This window comes from Lepisma saccharinum, chromosome 1 (assembly GCF_977018435.1).
Source record: "Lepisma saccharinum chromosome 1, izLepSacc3.1, whole genome shotgun sequence".
NCBI classification, from domain to species: domain Eukaryota; kingdom Metazoa; phylum Arthropoda; class Insecta; order Zygentoma; family Lepismatidae; genus Lepisma; species Lepisma saccharinum.
The window spans coordinates 73,742,978-73,767,200 of record NC_139229.1 but is presented as its reverse complement, the minus strand read 5'-3'; the positions used below and the strand labels follow the sequence as shown (position 1 = coordinate 73,767,200).

At 35.8% G+C, this 24,223-nt stretch overlaps 1 protein-coding gene across 8 annotated transcripts in view; it reads left to right on the top strand.

Moving 5' to 3' along the window:
• Nucleotides 1-23,290, top strand: part of LOC145996494 (very long chain fatty acid elongase AAEL008004-like) — a 305,519-nt gene extending 282,229 nt beyond the window's left edge. For all 8 annotated transcript variants that reach the window (XM_083133011.1, XM_083132998.1, XM_083133007.1 and 5 more), the window contains 6 exons: nucleotides 6,958-7,041; nucleotides 7,656-7,712; nucleotides 10,083-10,188; nucleotides 14,744-14,880; nucleotides 19,076-19,246; nucleotides 20,177-23,290. In XM_083133011.1, coding sequence (XP_082989137.1) covers nucleotides 6,958-7,041; nucleotides 7,656-7,712; nucleotides 10,083-10,188; nucleotides 14,744-14,880; nucleotides 19,076-19,246; nucleotides 20,177-20,482 — 861 coding nt within the window. In that variant the 3' untranslated portion in view covers nucleotides 20,483-23,290. The remainder of the gene's footprint in view (nucleotides 1-6,957; nucleotides 7,042-7,655; nucleotides 7,713-10,082; nucleotides 10,189-14,743; nucleotides 14,881-19,075; nucleotides 19,247-20,176) is intronic.
• Nucleotides 23,291-24,223: the final 933 nt, after the last annotated feature.

Genomic DNA, 24,223 nt, shown 5'->3' with positions numbered 1-24,223 from the left:
TAGACATTTTACACCTGTAGAAGAATATAAGTAGTATGTTTAATTAATATAGTTAATTTTTAAGTATTTCCATAAATTATACACATTGACACCACATAAGCAACATTATGTATACCCAGTGACAGTCATGCTATTACCCAGATTTGCATAAGTGTGCAAACCTGTGGTATATCACAGGTTTGAAGAGTAATATACATTGTGTCATTTCTAGCAACTGAGAATTCTGCAGTAGTTAGTGTTAGTACTAAACATTTTTAAATACCAATATGTAAAGATTTCTGCACATATCAAGTCTTGTACAGTTCTAATATTTACATATTTTACTTTATTACATATATAAAATGGATGTTCAACCAGAAACAGCCTTCATTTCAACAAATTACCGTAAATTTCCACGGTTCTTGTTTACAGTAATGGAAATCTGGATATTTAAATATTTTATAGAATGGTGGTGGTGGGGGGGACTGTAATAACTATATGAATCTGGTAACCATGCAGGTGAACAGATAAGTACAAGGGCATATTTTGAGACTCATATTTTTCAGTAAGAACAGATATGTGACCATGTACTAATCTGATGAAAATGTCATGGATTCCAGAACACACATAATATATTACGTGTGTACCGCACTTGTATATTATGCTCTTTGGTCAATTCCAATTGCTTAGACACAGCACCTTGAAACATTTACTCCTCTTGCCTATCCTTTCCACCATTGTGTGTGTGTGTGTGTGTACTATTGTTGTTGGTGTGTACTATTTGTAAATGTTCTCTGTTAGTAAACATGCAAAAGTAAATAACCTCTGTTTCCAGTATGGGATGGGTGGATGGTTCCTAGGATATAGATTCACTTGTCAACCTGTTGACTATTCGCTAGGTGAGACCGCATTGCGGGTGAGTGGCTGATGGCTTGTGGTAGTTATACTGGCCAAACAGCAGCTTCGACCTCAACCGCAGTACTTCTCTGCATGCAAAGATCTTCAGGCATGGCAAGAAAAATAACTTTTTTTTTTTGCATGGAAGCACTGTATAGCTGATGCTTCCTGACATCAGAAAATGTATGGATGCATTCATTTTGTAATTCTGAAGTAGAAAATGTATAGTTATTGTATCTCCAAAGTTAGCGAAATCACTAATAACTTTCAATTAATCAGATAAAGTGTACAGTAGGTTAGGTTAGTAGGTTAGGCTATGTTCAAGGGTTACAAATCCTACAGCATTTTCAAACATCTTCAGGTGTATATAATTTCTTGGATTTTTGTAATAATTTGATGACATTGTCGCCACTAGTAGGCCTATTTCATATTAAACACTCCAGGCAGCAAGACAGTGACTGACCTAATTACTCAAGGAGGATTTCATTGTAGAGGTGGTTTTTCAAATTTGGGAATATCGTCGAAATGAGAAATATTTTCCACGATAGACCCCCACCCCACCACCCAACCTCCACATTCTCAGTCATATTCCATAACATATCAGTTCAAATACAGGTTACTAGACATTTTTGCATTACTTTTAATTTGGTAAGCCTAGAAGTCGTTAATACACTTTTCTTTAATTACAAATTATATGTCAAAGTGAAATTCATTTTTTAAAAATATATATTTGAATAATTTGACAAGTTTTTGATAATAAGTTGCACAATTTTTTAAATTTTTGTACAGTAACTGAAATATCAAGCAATTCTCAGAGTAATTTGCATCAATGTGTGGAAATGGTGAGATAGAGAATATTTACTTACAAATTGTTATTATTATTTTTTTTTTAAAGCTTAGGCCATGAATGTATTCATACATTTTCTGCAGAGAAGTTGGCTTGTTTCTAGAAACTATAATGTATATTTGGGATGCACTTAATCCATATATATATAATGTGAATGGTTTTAGCATTATTTGTAGATTTTGTACATAAATCAATACTTGTATGTATATATTAACCCTGGAACAATGTCTACAGGGTTTATGCTGAACATTTTTTTGATATCATTGTTGTACTTTTTTAGTAAAAATATTTTGCACTCCAATCAACCAACTTTTTCGTTTGTTTTGCTTTATCTTGTTAAAATTATCTTACAAATTTGCCAAAAGTAATTTTTATTTGTTTACATTTATTGTAACTAGTGTGTGAATATATTGATTACGTAATAGATTTTTGTTAATTTATTCTTCATAGTAGTTCTAATAATGTAATGATACTGAGTGTGTGTGTGTGTGTATAATATCCAGCATGGCATATTAATTCTAAACTTATTTTGAGATAGTTTATTCTTGGTGAAGTTGCTGAATTGTTCGTAGATATTTAAGATATTATAAATATCTGAAAGAAGAGCAATACTTCATAAATTTTCTCGCGTGAAGATTATAAAATAGGCTTTAATATCAATTGGGCTCAGAAAAGCTTGACTCTGTAATTGTTGGTTTGAAATTAATGGAAATCTAAGTGTGAAAGCATATCAAGCAAGACAAGAACTCAAATGAAAAATCTGAAATTTTAAGGTCTCTATAGCATTGTGTATGTCATGGGCTTTTTACAGTTTAGAGTAATGTCTTACTATAATTCTCAGGACAATGGTTTTTCTTAGTTTGTTTATTTGTATTTGTTGATTAGTGTCCCTTTCCTGTTGTCTTTGGTTGGTTGCAATGATGAGAATAAGTGGCAATTATTTGATGAAGTTGATGAAGGGCTTTAACAAATAAACATCCATGCCCAAGCTGGGACTTGAACTCAGGAAGTGGAAGCTAAGAGAAAAATAGAAAACTTAGAAATGTAGTTTACAGAAACACAAGATGAAAATGACAAAGTTGATGAAGCTGTAATTACATATTCTCCACTTTATACTTCAATATTAAATGTTTATATCACAATTTTATACAATGATTGTAAAATAAGAACTTCTGTTTCAAGTGTACTAAGTACTAGCATGTTGCATGAAACTCTGGTTACAGTAACAAATTTCATAATTATTGACTGACAGAATGATTATACAATCTTTTTCCACCCTGTCTTTCCCAACTGCTTCCACATGTGAAATTACTGGAGGATAAAGTGGGGTTTTGAACACACTTACTCCGAAAGTACTGTGTTGCTGGAACAGGCATTATAAGGAAGAAGAAGAATGTGACATAGAACTACTCATGCCACATGGCAGCAACATTTTTCTAAAAAAAACACATAAACAGCACGACACAAAACACTGTAAAAGTTTCGGCTCCATGTCAGAGTCATCATCAGGGCTGGTCAAGAGACTGCAAAGACGACACACTTTTTAACAAGAACAACTTACTTTCTTATATTTGCTCAGAAATTATGGTAACTTGTGAATTCCTCATGAAGTGTGTGCAAAATAATCTAACACAGTTATTTTTAGTGGTTTTTATTTGATTTTATCTGCGACATTTTGTTCTGGTTTCCCAGAACTTTTTCAAGCTACACATACAACACAAGCTACTTTGTGAGTGACTAGCAATGTGAGGTTGTGTTGTTGTATGTGTAGTTTGAAAAAGTTCTGGAAACCAGAACAAAACGTCTCAGATAAAATCAAACATAAACCACTAAAAATAACTGTGTTAGATTATTTTGCATGTACAAAAAGTGGTTTTGCGAACCTTCAAGAAGAACATTTATGAAGTGTGAACCATCACAGCTTTCTGTGATCTATTTTCAATATACCTGTAATGAATTGTACTTTGGTCTCTCATTAGTACATTATGTGTTTTTAATTTGTTGGCATCAGCAGTAGGGAATAGGTCCTAATTATAAAGCAACCTAGAAATACACTTCATAAAGTCAAATACTAAACCACTATTATATCTTACATATGAAATTTATTTTAATTTGGTTAGTTTACTTAATTATTTATTATAATTTGGTTTATTTAGGAATTATTACTGACTGTATATAGATCTTTTTAAACATATTCAATTACAATGATTTTACAGGTGGTATTTAATATGTGATTCAATTTGGCAAAGCATGTAGCAGTTGTTCCTTTAACATATACACACACTGTTGGATTTCTATCCAAAATGTCCGATCTGATAGCTGCGTGGAAAGATGATCACATGCTTCATCTTGCCATATGGCTTTCTGAGCTGAAAGTTTTTGTCACCCCACTTGAATTCTTCCATTGGCAAGGCAACTGATGCCTACGCAGCACACAAATATGATAGGAGAGAGACCAACACCATAGGTGTAACATGGTGGGGCACTTGCCCTCCCTCCAAAAAAATTTTTTTAGGTGTATTTAAATATACAAGTTAATGGTGCTTTTGTGTGGAGCAAATGTAATGAGCACAATAATCCTGTATTGGATAGAAACTTTTTGACTCTGCCCCCCCCTGTCCTAAGTTACGCCTATGACCAACAACCTGTGAAACATATCAGCATGCCATCAGTAAACCAACATTTAGCATCATATTTTCAAATTTCAAAGTTACAATGAAATTTGTCATCGGCGTACAATATGAATGCATTCTTAATTTTCTTTACACATTAGACTTTGTTCCCTAGTTATTTTATTCAATGGGTTAGGAACTTCCTGAAGTTATGTTTTTTTTTTGTTTTTTTTTGACAACTTTAGAATTAGTATAAAAAATTCCACACGAACTGCAATGTGTCTGTAGTTAATTGCATGATAAATGTTAGCATGGAACAATATTTGTTGCATAGAAAATTGAAATTACCAGGAGATTGTGTTGCAATTATCATGCTACACTTTTTATCCATTACATTTGCAGAGACTCTGCTTCATTCCATGAATCACTGTTACTTCATATGTGTGGTGATTGTTTTATTAATTGGTGTGATTGCATGAGCGTAATGAATAGGATGGCTACTTGAAAGCATTGTTTCCGACACTGTGATATGCATGTAATTATGTTATGGTGTTTGACAAGACTTTTTAATAGAAAAGTGAGAATCCTGAAGCATTCCATATTATATAGATGACTTTTGTGTGTTGTAATTTGTTAACGCTTGTATGGGCATGTTTGTTAGAACTTTGCATTGAGGGCATGCATGCTAAAATCTATTAGAGAAATAAGAGGAATGGCATGTAGATAAGTGTTCTTTCAGCATGGCAGTGTAACCCTTAGTAAAAATCCGTGAAATTTTCATTAGATTTTGTGAATCTCACCCATACATTAAGAATAGGAACCACATTTTACAATGACGACAAAAGAGATTGCCTACGATAAGTAAATGTAGTGGTCCAAAAGTCTTGTCACCCCCTATCAGAAAGTAATAAGAACAATAGAGGAACAATATAATAATATGAAACACATGTACTGATTTTAGTATATTCACTTTCATATTCACAATATAATAATATCAATCACATGGACTGGTTTTAGTATATTCACTTTCATTGACACTGACACCGTCACACATCGAGAAGGTCTGTATGAACACCATCATTTTCGTTGCACAAAATGATGCGGCGACATGTCCTGTGAAAATTAAAACAATATTTACAGTACGTGTGTTTGATATTATTATATTGTTCCTCTATTGTTCTTATTACTTTTCGGTAGGGCGGTGACAAGACTTTCGGACCACCCTGTACATGAAGTTTGATGGTGCTCTGTTAACTATTATAATCTAGAAAACAGAATCTGCATCTTCTCTTCTGGCTTTCATATGCATTATGCAAGCATACAAAGTATGATTTGGGTGATGGTAAATGAAGAGATGAAGAATAAATAATGCATGCTGGAAATGGACTATGTAGATTGAAATTACCATTGAAAGAAATGCAAGTTTTGCCCTTGAATGAATGACAAAACAAAAAACCATAAACAAAGCATGCTTCTGATACAGCTGTCTGGACACATGACTCTGCCATTTTGATTGGAAAGTATTACTAGGATATATATTTTTTGTAAGGACTTGCAGTGCTACTTCATAATTACAAATTCTACCAATGCTGTGTCTCATCTTTCTGTAAAATTGTCACTGTTAGCAAGCATAAATGTCACTTTCTCTTATTTAAGATGACCGTGGGCATATGTTGAAATAAAATTGAACAGAAAGGGCAACCTCAATGGCGTATTGGTAATGGCCGCAATCAACATGTCCCAGGTTCGCTATCTGGTGGAAGCACATAGTGGCTCGGATCCCACTTTAAACCAAAGGTTCAGTCCTGATTGGTCTATCTGTGCACGATAAAAAAAAAAAATGGACAATTAAATCTTACGATAATGAGAAGATATCTTTTCCCCCATAAAGCTCTAAAGTTATACATATGGATCAATATGAACTTGTTAAATTTGCCAATTTATACCCAGGCAGGTGGGAAGGATATCTACTACATGTGTATAGAGCTGTGCTGGAGCAGCTATAAAGTTTGCCCAGCCTCTAATAAATGTATAGGGGAGGGGGGTTAAATGTAGCAGGATAATGGTGTTGATCACACCATCTCCATATGGTTTCATGGCATGTTGCAATTTGAAAGTGTCTCTTTTCTTTTTTTTTACTACACCTTTATGCATCTATATATTCCTAGAATAACCAACACCATTCTCATCAGTATTCAGTGAATCTAAATATGGCTTTAATGCAGGTTTTTTTTTTTTTTTTTTTGAACCTTTGCATATTTGATGGTATTAATTGGAACTTATATATGAATTCTAGATAGCACAATGTGACAAACAGTGGTCTTTAGTTTGGTTGATTGGAGTTGTAAGAAAGAACAAACACTAATTAAAATCAATGTGTAACTTTGCAGTTCAGCGATAACCCTCTTTTTTCCAAGGTTAACACTTTCTTTCAGCTTGGACTTTTCCAATCAGTCTGCAAGGTGCCTTGCATGTCAATGGGACATGTTGAATCTATTGCTGATGTTAAAAATTTCTTTAGTAGTTGTAGCTGCTATGTAAATAATATGAAAAGGGAAAACAATTAGAATGATGAAGTGAATGATTTTTGATGACTTAGTGTACCGATTGGTCTGTTTGCAGATAAGCTTGTCAGGTTGGTTTACAGGCCACTATAATTTTCGATGTCAACCAGTCGACTATTCTAACCACCCAGTGGCCGTGAGGGTGAGTTTAGATATTAAAAATTTAAAAGTTATTTAAAATATCTGCTGTATGGCAGGGAATGAGTCATAGTACATGCATTTGTTATGGAATTCAAGTAAATTTAGAAAAATGTTAATCATTTTTGAAGCTATGTGCATTGCATCGGATAGTTGTAGAAGCTGAGTACTTCCTCACAAAGTTGGAAAGCAAATTTCAAATTCTCTTGTGCTGATGAACCAATTCTATTGCTGGAAATGAAAAATAAGTTTCTGTGAATGCCAACTAGTAACAGTCATATCTAGGAAAGTTTATGCATTTGCTATTATTAATTTGGCTGCAGTTTTAGAATGCTTACTATTTTAAATACTATTTTTTAAATATTCTTTAACGTTTGAGGTATTGTTGATACTGCTTGAATTTTTAATCTTGAAAATATGTTCCAATTAAATATATTTAAATAGTATGTTATGGAATAGTTTCTTTACTTCATTGATAATGTCATTTTCAAAAACAATTCAATTATATCTTTCTAATGATGAAAGATATTACCTGTAGTTTGAAGTAGCATGTTTGTTCAGAGCTACATAGTCTGTAGTCTTGTAATTTTTACATAACTGTATGCTTTAATATTTCAGATGGTACATGCTTGCTGGTGGTATTATTTCTCAAAATTTACAGAATTCATAGACACGGTAAGCGTTATTTCTACAGATGTTTTTCCAATATTATGTATAATATTTTTTAATTCTTCGTAGTTCTTATGCTGTTTTCAGCGAAGTAACTTTGCATGTGAATTGCATCAGAGTGCATTTGGCATGGTGGTATACCTAATCAGGATGAGTTCCAAAATTCACATCATGACTGAAACCAGAGTTATATTCATTAGTCGGACCTTGAGTAACGTGAGGCATATTGTTCACTGTATTGTATTTTCTGTATAATCTGGTACAGGAGCTCACTTGCAGTTGGGATGCCATCAAATTTGTAGGTAAGAAACAAGCCTCATGTCAACATGTTGCCAGATCAGTGACATGACCTCCCCCTCCCTTTTCCTGGGCTAAAAGTTGTGTGCAGTAGAGAAATGACAACTTGAGCCAAAATTAAATAATATAGTTTTAAAAGGAATAGAAACATTTCAATAAATCATTGTTGTTGCACCATGAAGAACTTTACTTTTAGTTTCCAGTGAGGAAACCACAGAAAGGACAAAGTAATGTTCCATTAACTACACAAAACTAATTTTTTTAATGCACTCTGGTCAACTCTGTTGCTCAGTGTATTATAGTAATTCTGTTAATAATTTATAAGTATGGTGACACCTGGTGGAGGCACACAGTGGTTTGGATCTCACTTTCAACTGTAGGCCCAGTCGTGATTAGCCTATCTGTGCATAAAGTGTACGTAAAAGAACAATTCAATCAATCAATAAGTATGGTGACACCCAGCATATGCTGAACCTCACCCGCTAAATAAAGATATATTATTATTATAAAGATATATTATTATTATATTTCCTGATATTTAATTGTTAACAAACACATTTCGGGGACATCCTCAAAGGATATATCACCATTTTTCCTCTTATAAAAACTGTCTAACAGTATTGGACACTGCAGAAGCAACTTTGCATTCAATTGCAGTGAATAAATGACCAGAATGTGCTTCTCATTAAATTTAATGAAACAGAGGTGGGTGTTAATGCTTGAATTGCATTTTTTAAAAATTGGCATTTGGACTGATTCTTAGTAACAGCATTTGTTATACATTCTAAATGAAAGTAGAGAGTGAATTTTCTTGCAGCCTGTTATGCATAAACACTAATTTTGTCTAGTTATCTACTTTTCAAGGAATATCTGTTGTACAGTGCAGTAAACAAAAGCATGCAGTGTGACATGTACAATAGAGCATGTACGGTAGCTTTCAGACTAAAGTGACGTTGGGTTTCACACTTTTGGGGGGAGGGGTGGGGTAGAAGATGAGCCTCTGGTTTCAGAAGGTTAAAAATACTCTTAACATATACATGTTAATAATTCTAATTTTTTTATTTTGTGGGGAACAAGTGCACCTCCTTGCCCCCACCAAGTTACACCTATGTACACTCTTGAGTGCATGACCAACAGACTGAGGCAACATGAAGCATGCTATTGAGACAACAGCCCAGTCTGAGTGACATACAAGTGACAGGCAACATGTGCAGTTTCATTTATATCTGAAGGTTAATTGTCGCTTCATTCTGAAAGCTGCTGTTACTTCTGTGTGAAAGGTTTCATTTATTTCGGAAGGTTAGTTGTCGCTTCAGTCTGAAAGCTGCTGTTACTTCTGTATGAAAGGTTTAATTTATTTCTGAAGGTTAGTTGTTGCTTCAGTCTGAAAGCTGCCTAACACTCCAATCTTCATGAAAACGGGTAATTGTGGTGCTGTTGTTGATTCATTCTGAGGTTTTACATTTGGATATATCTCGCATAAGAGCAAATAACAAATGAACATTCAACCATGAAAATGCAGTAGGTCAGGAAAAATTACGTACTGCTTGCAACATCAACGAACACATCGGACTGTGATTGTTGAACACATGCTATGTAGCAAAGTTCAAACCTGCTTGTGTTACCATCTGTTGAGGAAAATATAACGTAGCCGTGGTGGATACAATAAAACACATATGTAATGATCAAGGAAGTATATGTTATTGTGTGTTTAGGTGACATAATTCTAAAACTAGTAACCTATTGCACTGAGTAGGAAATTCACAGTTTCACCACCAAAGGTTTCCGACCTGGGTATTGATTCTGTGAAATAATCATTCATCTTTGTCATTATTAGCCTAAAGAGTCACAAACGAGACATGAAACTCTACAGAAAATATACAAATATGGGTATTGAAATGATAGACTCCAATGATAACTGCAAAAGTACAACAAATGGCCAGTTCTGGACCTTGGAACTATTGCGACTGTTATAGATGTTTTTTCAAACACAATTAGCAACCTCTGGAAAGGGTTTCATAGAGGTTTCTTTTGACAGCACATATTATTGTACGAACTTAATGATTTTGTTCCTTGCAGATATTCTTTGTGTTACGAAAGAAGAATGAACACGTGTCCACTCTTCATGTAATTCATCATGGCTGCATGCCCATGAGTGTATGGTTTGGTGTCAAATTCACCCCTGGTAAGTTCCTATGCAAAATTTTATTTTGTGTGTTTGTGTGTTAATTTTAATGGCTATAACTTCTAAATCTAAAATACCTTCAAAGGTTAACTTTTTGGTTGAAATCTGGAATATACTAGTTTTAGAAGGGAGGCCATTTTGGAAATTTCGTCTCCTTTCTATGAACCGCCATTATGTTCCAAATTTTGAAAAATTAGAATTCCTTCCAGAGTATTCACATGAGTCTTTGCATGGTTTGCTTTCACTGTTGTCTAGTTATTTGCAATAGTTAATAGGCTTATGTAGCTATAAAACTATTGCAAATATATAGACATCAGTAAAAACAAAACACATGAATGTTTATATGACTGCTCTTGAAGGAAATCTAAGCAGATGTAATTTTTCAGATTTTGGAATATCATAGCCGGTTTTTGAAAGGTGAGGAAATTTCCAAAATGTCTTCAATGACATTGGCCAGAGGTCTCCCTGCTGGAAGTTTATACTGTTTTCAGTTGACAAATTCTACTGTTTTTCTAATGAATACTACTGAAGTATATATGAAGATATATGTTAATGAATAAGTTAATACAACTCTTTTTTAAGAAATAACTCAATTTTAAAGCAGGTAGTAGTTTGAATACATGATCATACCAATTGTCTTTTATTTTTCAGCATGGAATTTCCATGGTTATAATTAGGTCTGTGTAATGCAATTGAAGAAATGAGCAATGTTTGATCAATGTAGTCAACAGAGTTTGCTTGTTGCATTTTCGAGCATTGAGGGTCAGGTCTTTGTTTAAACTATTTTTTTTTCCCGTTTTTGTGTGAATATAGGAAGAACAATATGTCAATTTATGTCTAAAACAGATCGTTTTTCAATTTTCTATAAGTGTGTTAACCACATTGAAGCTACACACTTAAAAACGTGTTCACTATGTTTGATTTTTTTTTGTTGCATGAAAGCATTCCTACGTAACAGATTCCACATGCTTTACGATACATTTATTTTCGTTGTTTATAGCTACGATGTTTGCATTTTAAATTATATAGATAAGAAATTTTTCATTACTGATAATAGTACTGTTTTAACATAGCATCGAAACACGAATTCATGATGAAAGTTGTGTGATTTACTCACAAATTTAAAATAAATATATTAATAACTTACGTTTTGCGAGTATCTAGGTAACTCCTGCGACATTTCGGGATGCAACTGCTCCCTTCCTCAGGCTGCTCATGTTTAGGTTATGTATAAATCATAACTACGTTGACTTCTCCATAGGTATAGGATATAGGATTGTTAAAAGATGTGTGGTTAAAAAACAATAAAAATCTAAAACCCATTACAGGTGCACGTCATACTACCATGCTGTTTCCCCGATTAGAAACTGCTCCTTGGAATGTTAAAACTTTAAAACTGTGAATAGCCACGGTCCGCGTGTGCTGCAATTGCAATACTCCAAAGTTTCCTTGTAGAGTGGGAGGTCGGGCACCTCCCCTCTCTTTCTCCTCTATTTCCCCTCCATCCCCCCACTTCTCCTCCATTCCAGTTCACGTCAAGTCCAGCGAGAATTCCTCTTCCATTTCAGCTTGGCGTGCTACTTTCGGGGTTACGTTAAATCCTATTTTTACGTATTCCTTCCCATCCCACTTCTTGAACATCTTCCCCCACATCTCATCGATATTCCAATCATCCTTGTTTAATTTATTCTCTCTTCCCTTACATATATATGACCCTTCATATACATTCCTTCTTATAGGTTTTTTTCTCTTCCCTAAGCACTTTCCATTTGGCGATTACATGGCCTTCGTCAAGGATATGTTCGGAGAGCCCCATTTTGTGAATTCCCTCCCTTATATCCCTGTCGTGCTCTCCCCACCGAACATTCATGCTGCTTCCTGTTTGTTTTACATTCCAAGGAGCAGTTTCTAATCGGGGAAACAGCATGGTAGTATGACGTGCACCTGTAATGGGTTTTAGATTTTTATTGTTTTTTAACCACACACCTTTTACCAATCCTATATCCTGTATCTATGGAGAGGTCGACGTGGTTATGATTTATACATAACCTAAACGTGAGCAGCCTGAGGAAGGGAGCAGTTGCATCCCGAAGCATCGCAGTTACCTAGATACTCGCAAAACGTGTTATTAATATATTTAACATAGCAGTATACTGAACACAATAAAAGATGTTAGTTGTATAATTATGTTACTGAAAAAATTAAGAGTACAGTTCAGCTACTGAAAACAGTAGATGTTTCAAAACATCTACAGATCTACTGAAAACAGTACAGAGAATTTTCAGTAGGGCCAGCTGAACAATAAACTATGCTGTGCAACTCAACAGCCAATGTATGCCAAGCGAATCTTTATTGGGTCCCATTGCTGCTCTTTTTCTGGCTTTCTACGAGTTTTGCTACTTCTTTCCAAATAGCTGTATGCGATTGTCCTAGTCATGCTGGGTCAGTGCGAAAGTATCTCAGTTTCCACTTGAAATTTGGATAAAAGACTACATAACAATCTTCTGTGGGTTATAATCGAATCTCGATTAAACAATTCAATTTTCAAGGGACTTCTGCTAAAGAACTCATAATGCAGAAAATATACGTGTATGTATAACATTTTGCTTATTGGGACAAACACGGTAAAATGTATAAAGCAGGAAAATATGAAATATAGTAAAGTAAAAGAAAGGCATTCCACTGAATTTTTACTATGAGCATTTCAATGTTTGTGATATCTATAGAAATTACATTATCATAATCTCATGGCACAGGTAGAGTTGGCCGTGATTGAGGAAGGAAGGCAATCTTAACAAACAAAAAAAAAATATAGAAATTTTCATTTTAAACTGGGATGACTACATGTGAAATTTACGAAAATGTGATCTGTTCTGAGAAGCAGCTTTTGAATTAAATAAAAATGACCACTATGATTGATGTAACAAAAAACATATTAAACTAAATTTGTAATTTAATGTAATGAATAGCTTGAGAAATACTATGTTAGGGAATTAGGAATTACAGAATAGAATTGATCACAGCAATTGGCATACTGCTTCACTATCATGTAACTTTTTTATGTTTACAATTTTCTTGTCACATGCATGTAGTTCAAAGTGTGTGCATAGACTGAATGGTTACTGCATTAGGAACACCTGGTGCAGGACATGTTGCTAAGAATGATGTGATACCACGTGGTTTCTACATCAAGATCGGCTGGCAGAAAACTTGTTAGCTCCTCCTCTGTACATCAGAAGGCAACAGGCATCCATTATAGGTAAACTTGGAGAAAAAAATTTGCCTGTGGGCAGATAGTTGGGACCCGGAGGTGTGGTGCCAGTATCTCTGAAAGAGCTGCACTTGTTGGTTGTTCACATACCGCAATAACAAGGGTGTACCAAGACTCAATGAACCATGGGTAAGACATCCAGCAAAGATCACGTACTGGTCATCCATGTTTGGTTGATCCAAGCATCGAGCATCGGATGTCACATCTGATATCTCAGCGACAACAAACAGCAGTAGAACATCTGATTCACCAGTATAACAGCAGGCAAGTTGGACAAATTTCCACAACGACCATGCGACATACCTTGCATCAACTGGGTTCAACAGCTATAACCAGCAATGGTGCCCCTGTGGATTCGCTTAGAAAAAGCATCAATTAACCATGGACACATGGAGGAACATTGGCTGCAGTGATGAGTTCTGTTTCCTGTTGAACAGTGTTCACTTATGGTGTATGACCATCTGCACCCATTCTTCTAGGAGGGCTTTTCTGACCACGGTGCCATGTTTGACCACACAACGCAACTTGTCATCGACCTCAGATCACTATGGAGTGGTTGGAGGAACGTGATAATGAATTATCCACATTGCTTTAGCCACCAAAATCATCAGTCTGTAATCCTATTGAATATGTCTGGAATATGCTGGAATGGGTTCAGAGATCACTACACCATAAAATGTGGGCCAACTGATGGAGATGCTACAATGGTGTTTTACCACTTTGTAGGATCTGTTCCCTGATGTTTGCAAGCTGTGATTGACAAAAAAGGTGAACATTATTAGGTAGGTGTTCGTAATGCAGTGATCATCCTGCGCATAATTTCCATCATAAGCATTACTTTTTCAATAGCATTATAACATCATTTATGGGAACTGCTTTTTTAAAATGCATAACTTATTATCAGAGTTCGAAGCACACTTTTTGCACTAATGTCGTCACTTTGTAATCAAGGGGTCCCAGGTTCGATACCCGGTGGAGACACATAGTGGTGCAGATCCCACTTTAAACTGTAGGTCCAGTCCCAATTAGCCTTATTTTGCATAAAGTGGACTTTGAATAAACAATCAATGAAGTCACTTTTTGCACAGATAGCCTGGTTCAGGACTGGACCTACAGTTTAAAGTGGAATCCAAACCAATGGGGATCAAACCTGCTGGAACCCTTCCATTACAAAGTGACAAAGTTACATGGAGGCAATTCATTACTTAATGTATACTTCTTTGTATGAGGATGCACAATAGTCTGTGTGATTGTAAACTATTTAACAATTGTTTCCTAACACAGGTGGCCACAGCACTTTCTTTGGTCTACTGAATACCTTTGTCCACATCGTAATGTACTTCTACTACATGATGGCTGCCATGGGCCCACGTTACCAGAGGTTTTTGTGGTGGAAGAAGTACCTCACTACCTTCCAGATGGTAAGTTTGTGGCATGCTAGGACTACAAAAATGTTCAGTTGTTAAATGTGTATATGGCATGCATTTTAGAAGCGATATCGGGCAGGGCCATGCAGAGCCTGTCTGTGGTGATCAGCCTATGGTAGGAGTGCAATGTTGTACAGTTTGGAAACTGCAGCGTGCAAGTTAAACACAGTTTTCTGCATTTTTCTTGCACGCAAGATGTTTTAAAATTCGCTACTTTTATGGTTGATCATAAGATGGGGCAAGGCATTTTGAACATGACTGTCCAAGTCCCATAATGTCCGTCGCCTACAGCCGGAGTTATAGTTCCTTGAAGAAACACTGGGAAACAGCACGTCTCAACACACACTATGGATTCCACACTAATATCGGTTGTTTTACATGTCACCCGCTTCCCACCCCACCCCTAAGGATGCCAAGAGTGTCTTGGAGTCGAAGGACATTGGGAGTGTCACTATTCATCTTAGCGACCCCGAAAACTATAGATTCCACACTAATATCGGTCGTTTTTTATTAGTTTTACATGCCATCCCCTTCCCACTCCCACCTCTACGGGTGCTAGTGGTGTCTTGGAGTTGAATGGCATTGAGAGTGTCACTATTCATCTTAGCAACCTCGAAAACTATGGATTCCACACTAATATCAGCTGTTTTCAATTATTTTTACTTGTCACCCCCTTCCCACCCCACCCCTAGGGGTGCCAGAGGTGTCTTACCCCCACAGTATTTCTTTCCATATTGCAAGTGATATGTGTACCAAGTTTGGTTGAAATCGCTCCAGGCGTTCGAGAGTTATGGCAGAACAAACACACACACATATATATATACACACATACATCCATTTTTATATATAGAGAGATAGATGGTCTTGATATCATGGGAATTGGCATTGGCATATATTATAATGTTTTCACTTTCATTTATAATGATCAGCTTGTAGTGACTATAAAATCAAAATTACCTTAACACATTGACTGCCACAGTAGAAAAAGAAATCCCTTGGGATGACGATGTTTTATTACGAGAATATAATAAAAACTTTGAAAGCCATATGTTTCTTGATGATTAAATGAAAAATTGTTATTTTTAATTATTTTATCTGTTTGAAACATATGCAACTCATGGGGTGCTAGGATATCTTATTACGCTGCACTCCACATGAGTTATATTTGGCTCACAGCATACTTATTTTTTATAAGCATTTGTTATTGTGTTTTTTTCTGAGCATTGAGTATTTTGTTATTTGCAACATGACTGTACCTTACACTATTGTACTGATATCATTCGACCAACTAGCCATCAAAAAATCAAGGCCAAATACACAATCAGAAAAACTTGAAAACAGTTCATGAGGGAAAATGATTTTTTTTTGTTTACATGTCAGATTTAAGTGAAATTTAATGGTAAAAATAAATAGAAAGTAAGTTAATGTACACGTATTCATTTGATTGCTACATCTCATTCGTGGGTAAGTTAAGGTAAAGCTCCACGTTATGGGCGCCACTATGCTACGCCCTTGGGGTACATACTTAAATGTTATTTACCACGGCTACAGACATCTTAATCTCAGGGGATAGGTTCTTTATTTGAGAATTCCAAATAAGAAAGCATTTTATAGCCAAGAGGATATAGTTAAATGCGGATCTATATTCTGAAAACTATACACAATACAGAGAGAATATATAGCGACGCTTGTATATACATTGAAATATATATACAAGGAGCATCCAGAAAGTAAGTTTCCCTATTTTTTTCCCGTGAAAGTAAACATAATGAGCCGTGTAAATTGCACATGCGCAGCAGAGCTAAGACGTATCAATCATGTGCCAGGCGGACAGATCCTGCCCGGCGCCAGTAGCGAGGCAGCAGTGGTCCGAAATGGAAGCTCGTATTCCTTCTCCCGCCTCATGCGAGGTTCAGTCGGTGATAAAGTTCCTGAATGCACAAAGCATTGCGCCAATTCACATTCATCGTCAGCTCTGTGAGGTCTATGGGCCGAACATTATGAGTAAGCAGATGGTGCATCACTGGTGTTGGCAGTTTTCGGAAGGTCGTCAAAGTGTCCATGATGAAGAGCGCAGTGGGCGTCCGTCCCTCATCACTGATGATCTGGTTGAGCTGGTGCGGCAGCGCATCGTAGAGAACCGTCGCTTCACGATTACGGAGTTGAGTAACCTTTTTCCGCAGGTATCGCGATCCATGTTGCATGAGATTGTCACGCAGCGCCTGCTGTTCAAAAAATTGTGTGCCAGGTGGGTGCCGATGCGTGCCGAAAAACCTGACACCCGAACACAAAATGAAACGTTCAGGAGCAGCACTGACATTCCTGCAACGGTACCATGATGACGGCGATGATTTCCTCGACAGGATCGTCACGGGCGATGAGATGTGGATTTCGCAATTCACCCCGGAAACCAAGCAGCAGTCATTGCATTGGTGGCATAGTGGATCTCCGGTCAAGAAGAAATTCAAACAGATGCTGTCGGTACAGAAAGTGATGTGCACCATGTTTTGGGACAGGAAGGGAATTTTGCTCATTGACTTCCTCCCCAGAGGTGAAACGGTGAACACTGACCATTACTGTGAAACACTAAGGAAATTGAGACGTGCCATTTAAAACAAGAGGCGTGGCATGCTTACTGCAGGTGTTGTGCTCCTCCATCACAATGCTCGTCCACATATGGCTCGGCGCACAGCAGCTGTTTTGACGGAATTGGCTGGGAGTTGTTTGATCATCCACCTTACAGTCCTGATCTGGCTCCCAGCGATTTTCACGTTTTCTTGCACCTCAAGAAATTCCTGTCCTCTGGTGAGCGTTTTGGCAATGACAAAGAGCTGAAGACGTCTGTCACACGCTGGTTCCATTCACAGGCGGCAGAGTTCTACGACAGTGGGATCCAAAAGTTGATACCACGATACGACAAGTGTCTCAATTCTGGTGGTTGCTATGTTGAAAAATAGCTGAACCTTTGCTGTACCTGTTGCCAATAAATGGTTTCCTGAAACTGTGTTGTTTTTTTTTTTAAAAAAAAAATAGGGAAACTTACTTTCTGGATGCGCCTCGTATATGTTGTTTCCAAATTTACGTCGGTTATATTCTTCTTGAAAGGAAATCTTCTTCTTTCTTCTCGTAATTTCTGGAAAAGGCTTCTTCTTCCTTCCTATCTTTGATTTAGGAAAAGGCTTCTTCTTTTCTTCCTTCTATTTTTGGAAAAGGCTGCTTCTTCTTTTTAATTTTTGAGAATGCTTATTCTTATTTTCTTTCTTCTATTTTTGGAAAAGGCTGCTTCTTCTTTTCTTCTTTCTAATTTTGGAGAAGGCTTATTCTTATTTTCTTTCTTCTATTTTTGGAAAAGGCTTCTTCTTCTTTTCTTCTTTCTAATTTTGGAAAAGGCTTATTCTTCTTTTCTTTCTTCTAATTTTTTGGAGAAGGCTTATTCTTCTTTTTCTTTATTCTAATTTATTTTCTTTCCTTTTAAAGTGTAATCTTATTTATTACATATATGCGCTCACTTTCCCTGCTTCTTTGGCATACGATACAAGCTATACTTATATAAAGAGTAGGGTCGAGTAAACTGACAATAGCGCCACCTCCTATGTAACGATCAAAAGGGGAATAGCCCAGGATCGCTAACAGCAAGCGCTGCCTATGGCCCAGTGCATCTAAAAAGGAGCGCAACCGTAAGGGCTTCAGGGCGTCTAATTTGGACACAGCACCACCGAGGGACGGACAAATACAAAAGCTGATGATGTTCTCCTCGTCAGAAGATCAAAGAGGAGAGATACAATTTCTGAATTCATTTGCTCACTTATTAACTTTCCTAAATGTTCCATAGATGAGCATGTTCTTAATTATCTTAATTGGCTATATACAACATTTTATTCACTCCTTCTATAATTTTTATACTCTTCCTTTATATATTTTGCATTTACTATAATATATATATAATCGCCCTTTCCGCTCCTAGTTTCTGCACTGAACTCCGCTCTTCTTTATATCGCGTGCTGGAATTGGCACGTGACATAATCCACACTTTTTTAATTGTTCATATTAATTGTAATAATAACAGCATCACTAAATAAGATTTTGTCCATGGGGCCACTCTTCACGTAACTGCCAAGAGTGCAAGTACAATCTTGATGCAAGCTAGTGGGTATCAGTGTTGCAATCTGACTTTTCTTTTTTCTTCCAGGTTCAGTTTGTTCTCATCATGGTCCATGCATTCCAGCTTCTATTTGTAGAGTGCAATTACCCCAGAGCTTTTGTGTGGTGGATAGGAATGCACGCAGTGATGTTCTTATTCTTATTCTCGGACTTCTACAAGAACACATACAAGAAACAACAAAGGATAGCAAGAGCAAAGGTATATTTACTTATTTACTTTAATATTCTGTTGTTGAATTGTATTTTGTAAAACATGTTCCCCAGCCCTTTTCAGTGACGTGCCCCTGTACATTCTTCACCATGATGGAGTAGTGAACCACGGTAAATTGAAACTGGTTTTATAAACTCAAAAAATCTCCCCTTTTATTGTGATTCAGGTGATCACCTACTCTTACTTTAATTTCTAGCTTGTTAGTTCTGTCTGAAAGATTGACACAAATCTTTGCAGGGAGGTAATGTTAAAATGAAAAATAACCATTTTTATTTGAGGAAAGTGTCAACTTAGATACATACAGAGTGAGAGAAGAGTCGCTTTCCCCAAAAATTTTAGCGAAGGATAACAGTTTCTTATTTTGTATTGTAGGATGGAAGTTGCCATGGTTGACAGCCTTGCAGAAACTCACTTCTTTGATCAGACATCTGTGTTTATTTTACTTGCATGCCTCCATTCGTGTTTTATTTCTATTATATCAAATTTATATATAATAAATACATACAATAAATAAGATATTTTGCAGTAAACCAGGGCAAATTTTCAGAATTCACAACTGGTGCTGTGTACATGAAATGCCAAGATCTCTAAATACCATATGTGTAGGACGTAGCAGCAGAAATTATTTTACTAGTTATGACAATATGTATTCATGCATGAACAAGTATGAAAACTGAAAATGAATTTTTGGGGAGAGTGACTTTTATGTCAAACATTTATGTACAATCTTGGTTGAGAAAATAAACACTAGAAATTTCTCCATAGATTTATGATACGAAACAAAACTATGCTTGTTCAATTCAATTCAGTTGATGGTTGCTTACATGCATAAGGTTAAATAGCAACGCTGTATTCGACCTAATTTTTTAAGGCTGGTATCCTTCATATGCACCCCTAATGTATCTTATTTCTTTTCAGGCCAATGGGTACCTGAATGGTACAGTTACCAATGGCAAAGTATCAAATGGGGAGCTGACAAATGGCGATGTTGCAAAAACAACATTGATAAATGGCCACGCCAATGGAAACATAGCAAGCAAGGTGAACGGTGTCAAGTTGAACGGAGACACCTCCAAGATGAATGGAACGAAAAACGGCTATATAGGCCAGCACATGAATGGCACGGCAAATGGCCACGCTAATGGATATCTTAATGGAAGTGCTAACGGCGACGTGCATCGCCGAAGCATAGCGGCGGAGAGCGGAGACAAGAAAAAGGATTAACGGAGTGCAAAGTGTGAATATTATAGTTTGCTTTCAAAGCTACAATAGATCATAAAATTTCCCCCTCCCCCCTCTGTTTTTGTGCCCCTCATTCTAGAATCTTGTCCCAGAGACGGACTGGGGAACTAGAAAATACCGATGCAGTTTCGTACTTTTTCTTTTTTATGGCTGCAGTGTTCCTCAAATGCAAGCCGTCCAGTGTGTTCAGCACAGCTGGAAACTTAGACATAAAGGTGCTCATCACCTAGAGTTGATTTAAACCTCAGGGCTGTGACACTTATGGGAGTGTATGCAATTTAAAGGAAAGGAACAAAAAAAAGAAGAAGAAATAAGTTCGGAGGATTATGCACAAGAACATAAAAAAACCTTCTTGCCTTATGTGCCTGACAGTACCTCCTTTCTATGGATGCAAAACGTGAAAAAGTGTTTTAACGAGCAATTAGTGCAAAGTGCATTTATCATGGGTTGGATTTACTCTACTTTTTATAATCATTATATAAATAACCCAGAAGAAGCACATTATCCTCTCCCTTCAAAGACCGTAATGTCAGGAAATGAAATTTATGCTTAATGTGTTGCAACAACTGCCATATTTAATAAGTGCATTAAAACATCATTAATATTCACTCAACTTCATAAGAGAGAAAGATACAGTTTAGGAATCGTAAAGTGTGATTAGCTCATTGCAGTGTTGAGAAGTTGCATTCTGATTTTGTAATAAACAAAAAGCTGTAGGATTGAATAGTTGCTGTTGGCTTTGCTTTTATTTGTACATACATGAAGTAGCTCATGCATACTATATGATGCTTCTTTTTTAAATATTATTATTACATATTTGCACATAACATAATTTGTAGATGGCAGGTTGTGATATTTGTAAGAGTATTTGCATCAAGTATTAACATTTAGCACAAGTGGCATTTCTAAAGTTTGTACACTAGGATATGAAATTGTTGTTTGAATCATGCATTGAGGTATAAGTATTAGTTGCAAATAAGTAGCATTATTACATTGTTTCACAAATTTTTCATGTAACGTGACTGTTTATTTAAATGTTTGGGAAGTTTATAAAGCTAGTTGCCTGATACTAGAAGCTGAAACAAAATCCGAGACAGTGTGTAGCGCGAGTGTATGAAGAAAAGATTACTCAAGGTTGTACAACAATACAAACCAAGGCACTTTCAATATTCTAGAGTATATTTTGAGCAGTGTGAATCAAACAGGCTTGTTTGTTCATTGTTAGAGTGAAAAGTAAGCTTATTGTTTGAAAAAAAATTGTGACGTTGATAATGCAATAATTTTGAATGTTCCGGATGCATTGATAAGAGATTATCAGTAGAAGCTAATAAGAACAAGACTTATGTGCTACCCTTTCAGAATACTTCATATTTAAAGTATTCATTATTTCAAAAGTGAAAAAATCAATTAGGCACATGTTTCCTACATGTATTGAAAATACATTAAGAGTGTAAATGGAAAATATAACTTTTTTTTTCAATGAAAAAAATATTCAGAGGCTTCAAACAGTATTTTGTGATATGGTAGAGTTTCTCTGAGCACTTTCCCAGTGATTTTTCAGCGGCCATATTCAATATCAATATTGTTGATTTTATTTATTACATTTAAATCTGACATATGAAACTCTTACCGAGATATTCACAGTAGTATTAAGTTAGTGCATCTATTTATTTCAAGTTAGTATGGATGCCTTTGCTCTGTGTAATTTCTAGTTGTGAAATCTCAATTTTTTTGCAAGACTTTTGCAAATGGAATTTCTGAAAACAAAAAATATAAAAAGTAATAAAGCTGTCAAGCTATTTTTATGGTCTCTGAACCAATCAGTACATTTTTCATAATAAAGACATTCCAACAATTGCCAGCGGTGATGTCACACTTGCCTCTTTATTTATAATGATTTTTTCATTCAATACAAAATATTTTGAACAATAGTGGTATTTTTTTTAATCAAATCATTATACAATAACATTTATATATTGAACTCTAATAGTGAACATATTGTGAGCCAGATGTTGGTAGAGGATATCTTTCACAATATTTTGCCATATATTATTCTTATCCATATTTGTTTTCACTGGTAACCATTTTATTTGTTTTACAAAATTCCATGTTGACTTTGGAATGTGGGTTTACTTTTGAAACCTAAGGGTATGAACTTATTCTACAAGATTGTGTGTAAATGCTGCAACTTATTTATTTCTATGTTTATGTTGTACAGAATTTCTTACATGATGTTTGTGGTTGTTAACAAAGTAATACATAAGTATACATTACATATATATTATACATATAAGAGAAGTAAAAGTGTGGTGGTTTGAGTGTATATATTTTTGACAATTTTTATGTTAGACTTCAATCAATTCATGTAAGACTGGTATATTGTGCAATAATTAGGTTGTTCATGCTCTAGTTGTTTTTACACACACACACACACACACGTGAAAAATTATTCATTTCTTTGACATTTGTGTGACATTGTAAGCACTTACACAGTTCAGGGCCACGATGCATTTTCTCCTCTACCAAATCATGGCTCAGTCACTGAAAACAGAGGGTAAAGAAATGACCAGTATATCTATATTGTTGGTTTTGTTATACACAATGTGTGTATTCTGTATTTTCCTCTGTTGAATGTTGTTTTCTGTTGTTTATCCTGAAAATTTAATTTGTACAATATTTGAAAGTTGTAATATAAGGTTACCTGTGACAATAACATTTTCTTTTTCCATTACAACTTGTACATTTTTTGCTTTCCTTGGCTGATTTTAAATAACAATTTTCTGAAAATTGTATTGAAAGTTGTTACAGCTCAACCTTCACAACGGAATGTACATATTTTTATTCTAATAGTGGTGAAATTTTTAAAGAACTAGAAATTCATTGGCATTCATAATTAGGAGAAGAGAGACACGATAGTAGATAAATACGGAGAAAATAGTACTCACTTTATCCGTGAAACTGTTTTTTTTCCTTTGTTCTATTAATTTCAGTGGCCACTGCCACCATCCTCGTTGGAACTTCTTGTACTGTTGCTGGCACCCTACTTGGCCACAATTAACCTCCAATGGCAAATATAAGTGGTTTGCCTTCCACTACCATCCCACCACATCCAACCACATATCCAAAGCCCTTCTCCCCTATACATTAAAGTAGCACACAAACCCAATACCAAAATAGCTGATAAACTAAACAAACACAAACGGTATTTCCTCCCCCCCCTTGATAATCCAGGTGTATATGACACAGAGTGCGAGTGCAAGGCACATTACATCAGCAGGTCCATCAGATCTGTCAATGAAAGAATCCAACAACACCTAACGGATGAAAAAAAAAAAAAAAAAAAGCCCAACCCACTACTGGTCTTACTAAACACATTAAATACAATAGCCATAAAATACAAAAGGTACAAGTCAAGCACACCGCCCACACACTCGTAGACAACAAAATCAAGGAAACACATGCCATAATGCACTTCCCACGTGAGCTAAACATCGATAGCGGACAGGCACACTACACATGGATTCCCCTACTACAACAGTTGGTGCCGGGAAGTAGCAGACGACACAGATGCAGACATACAGTTAACAACAGTGCACGTAACGGCGGTTGGAGAACTACGAACAATAGAATCACGCCAAGGAACAGTACAACAAGTTCCAACAAGGATGATGACAGTGGCCACTGAAATTAATAGAACAAAGAAGAAACAAACAGTTTTGCAGA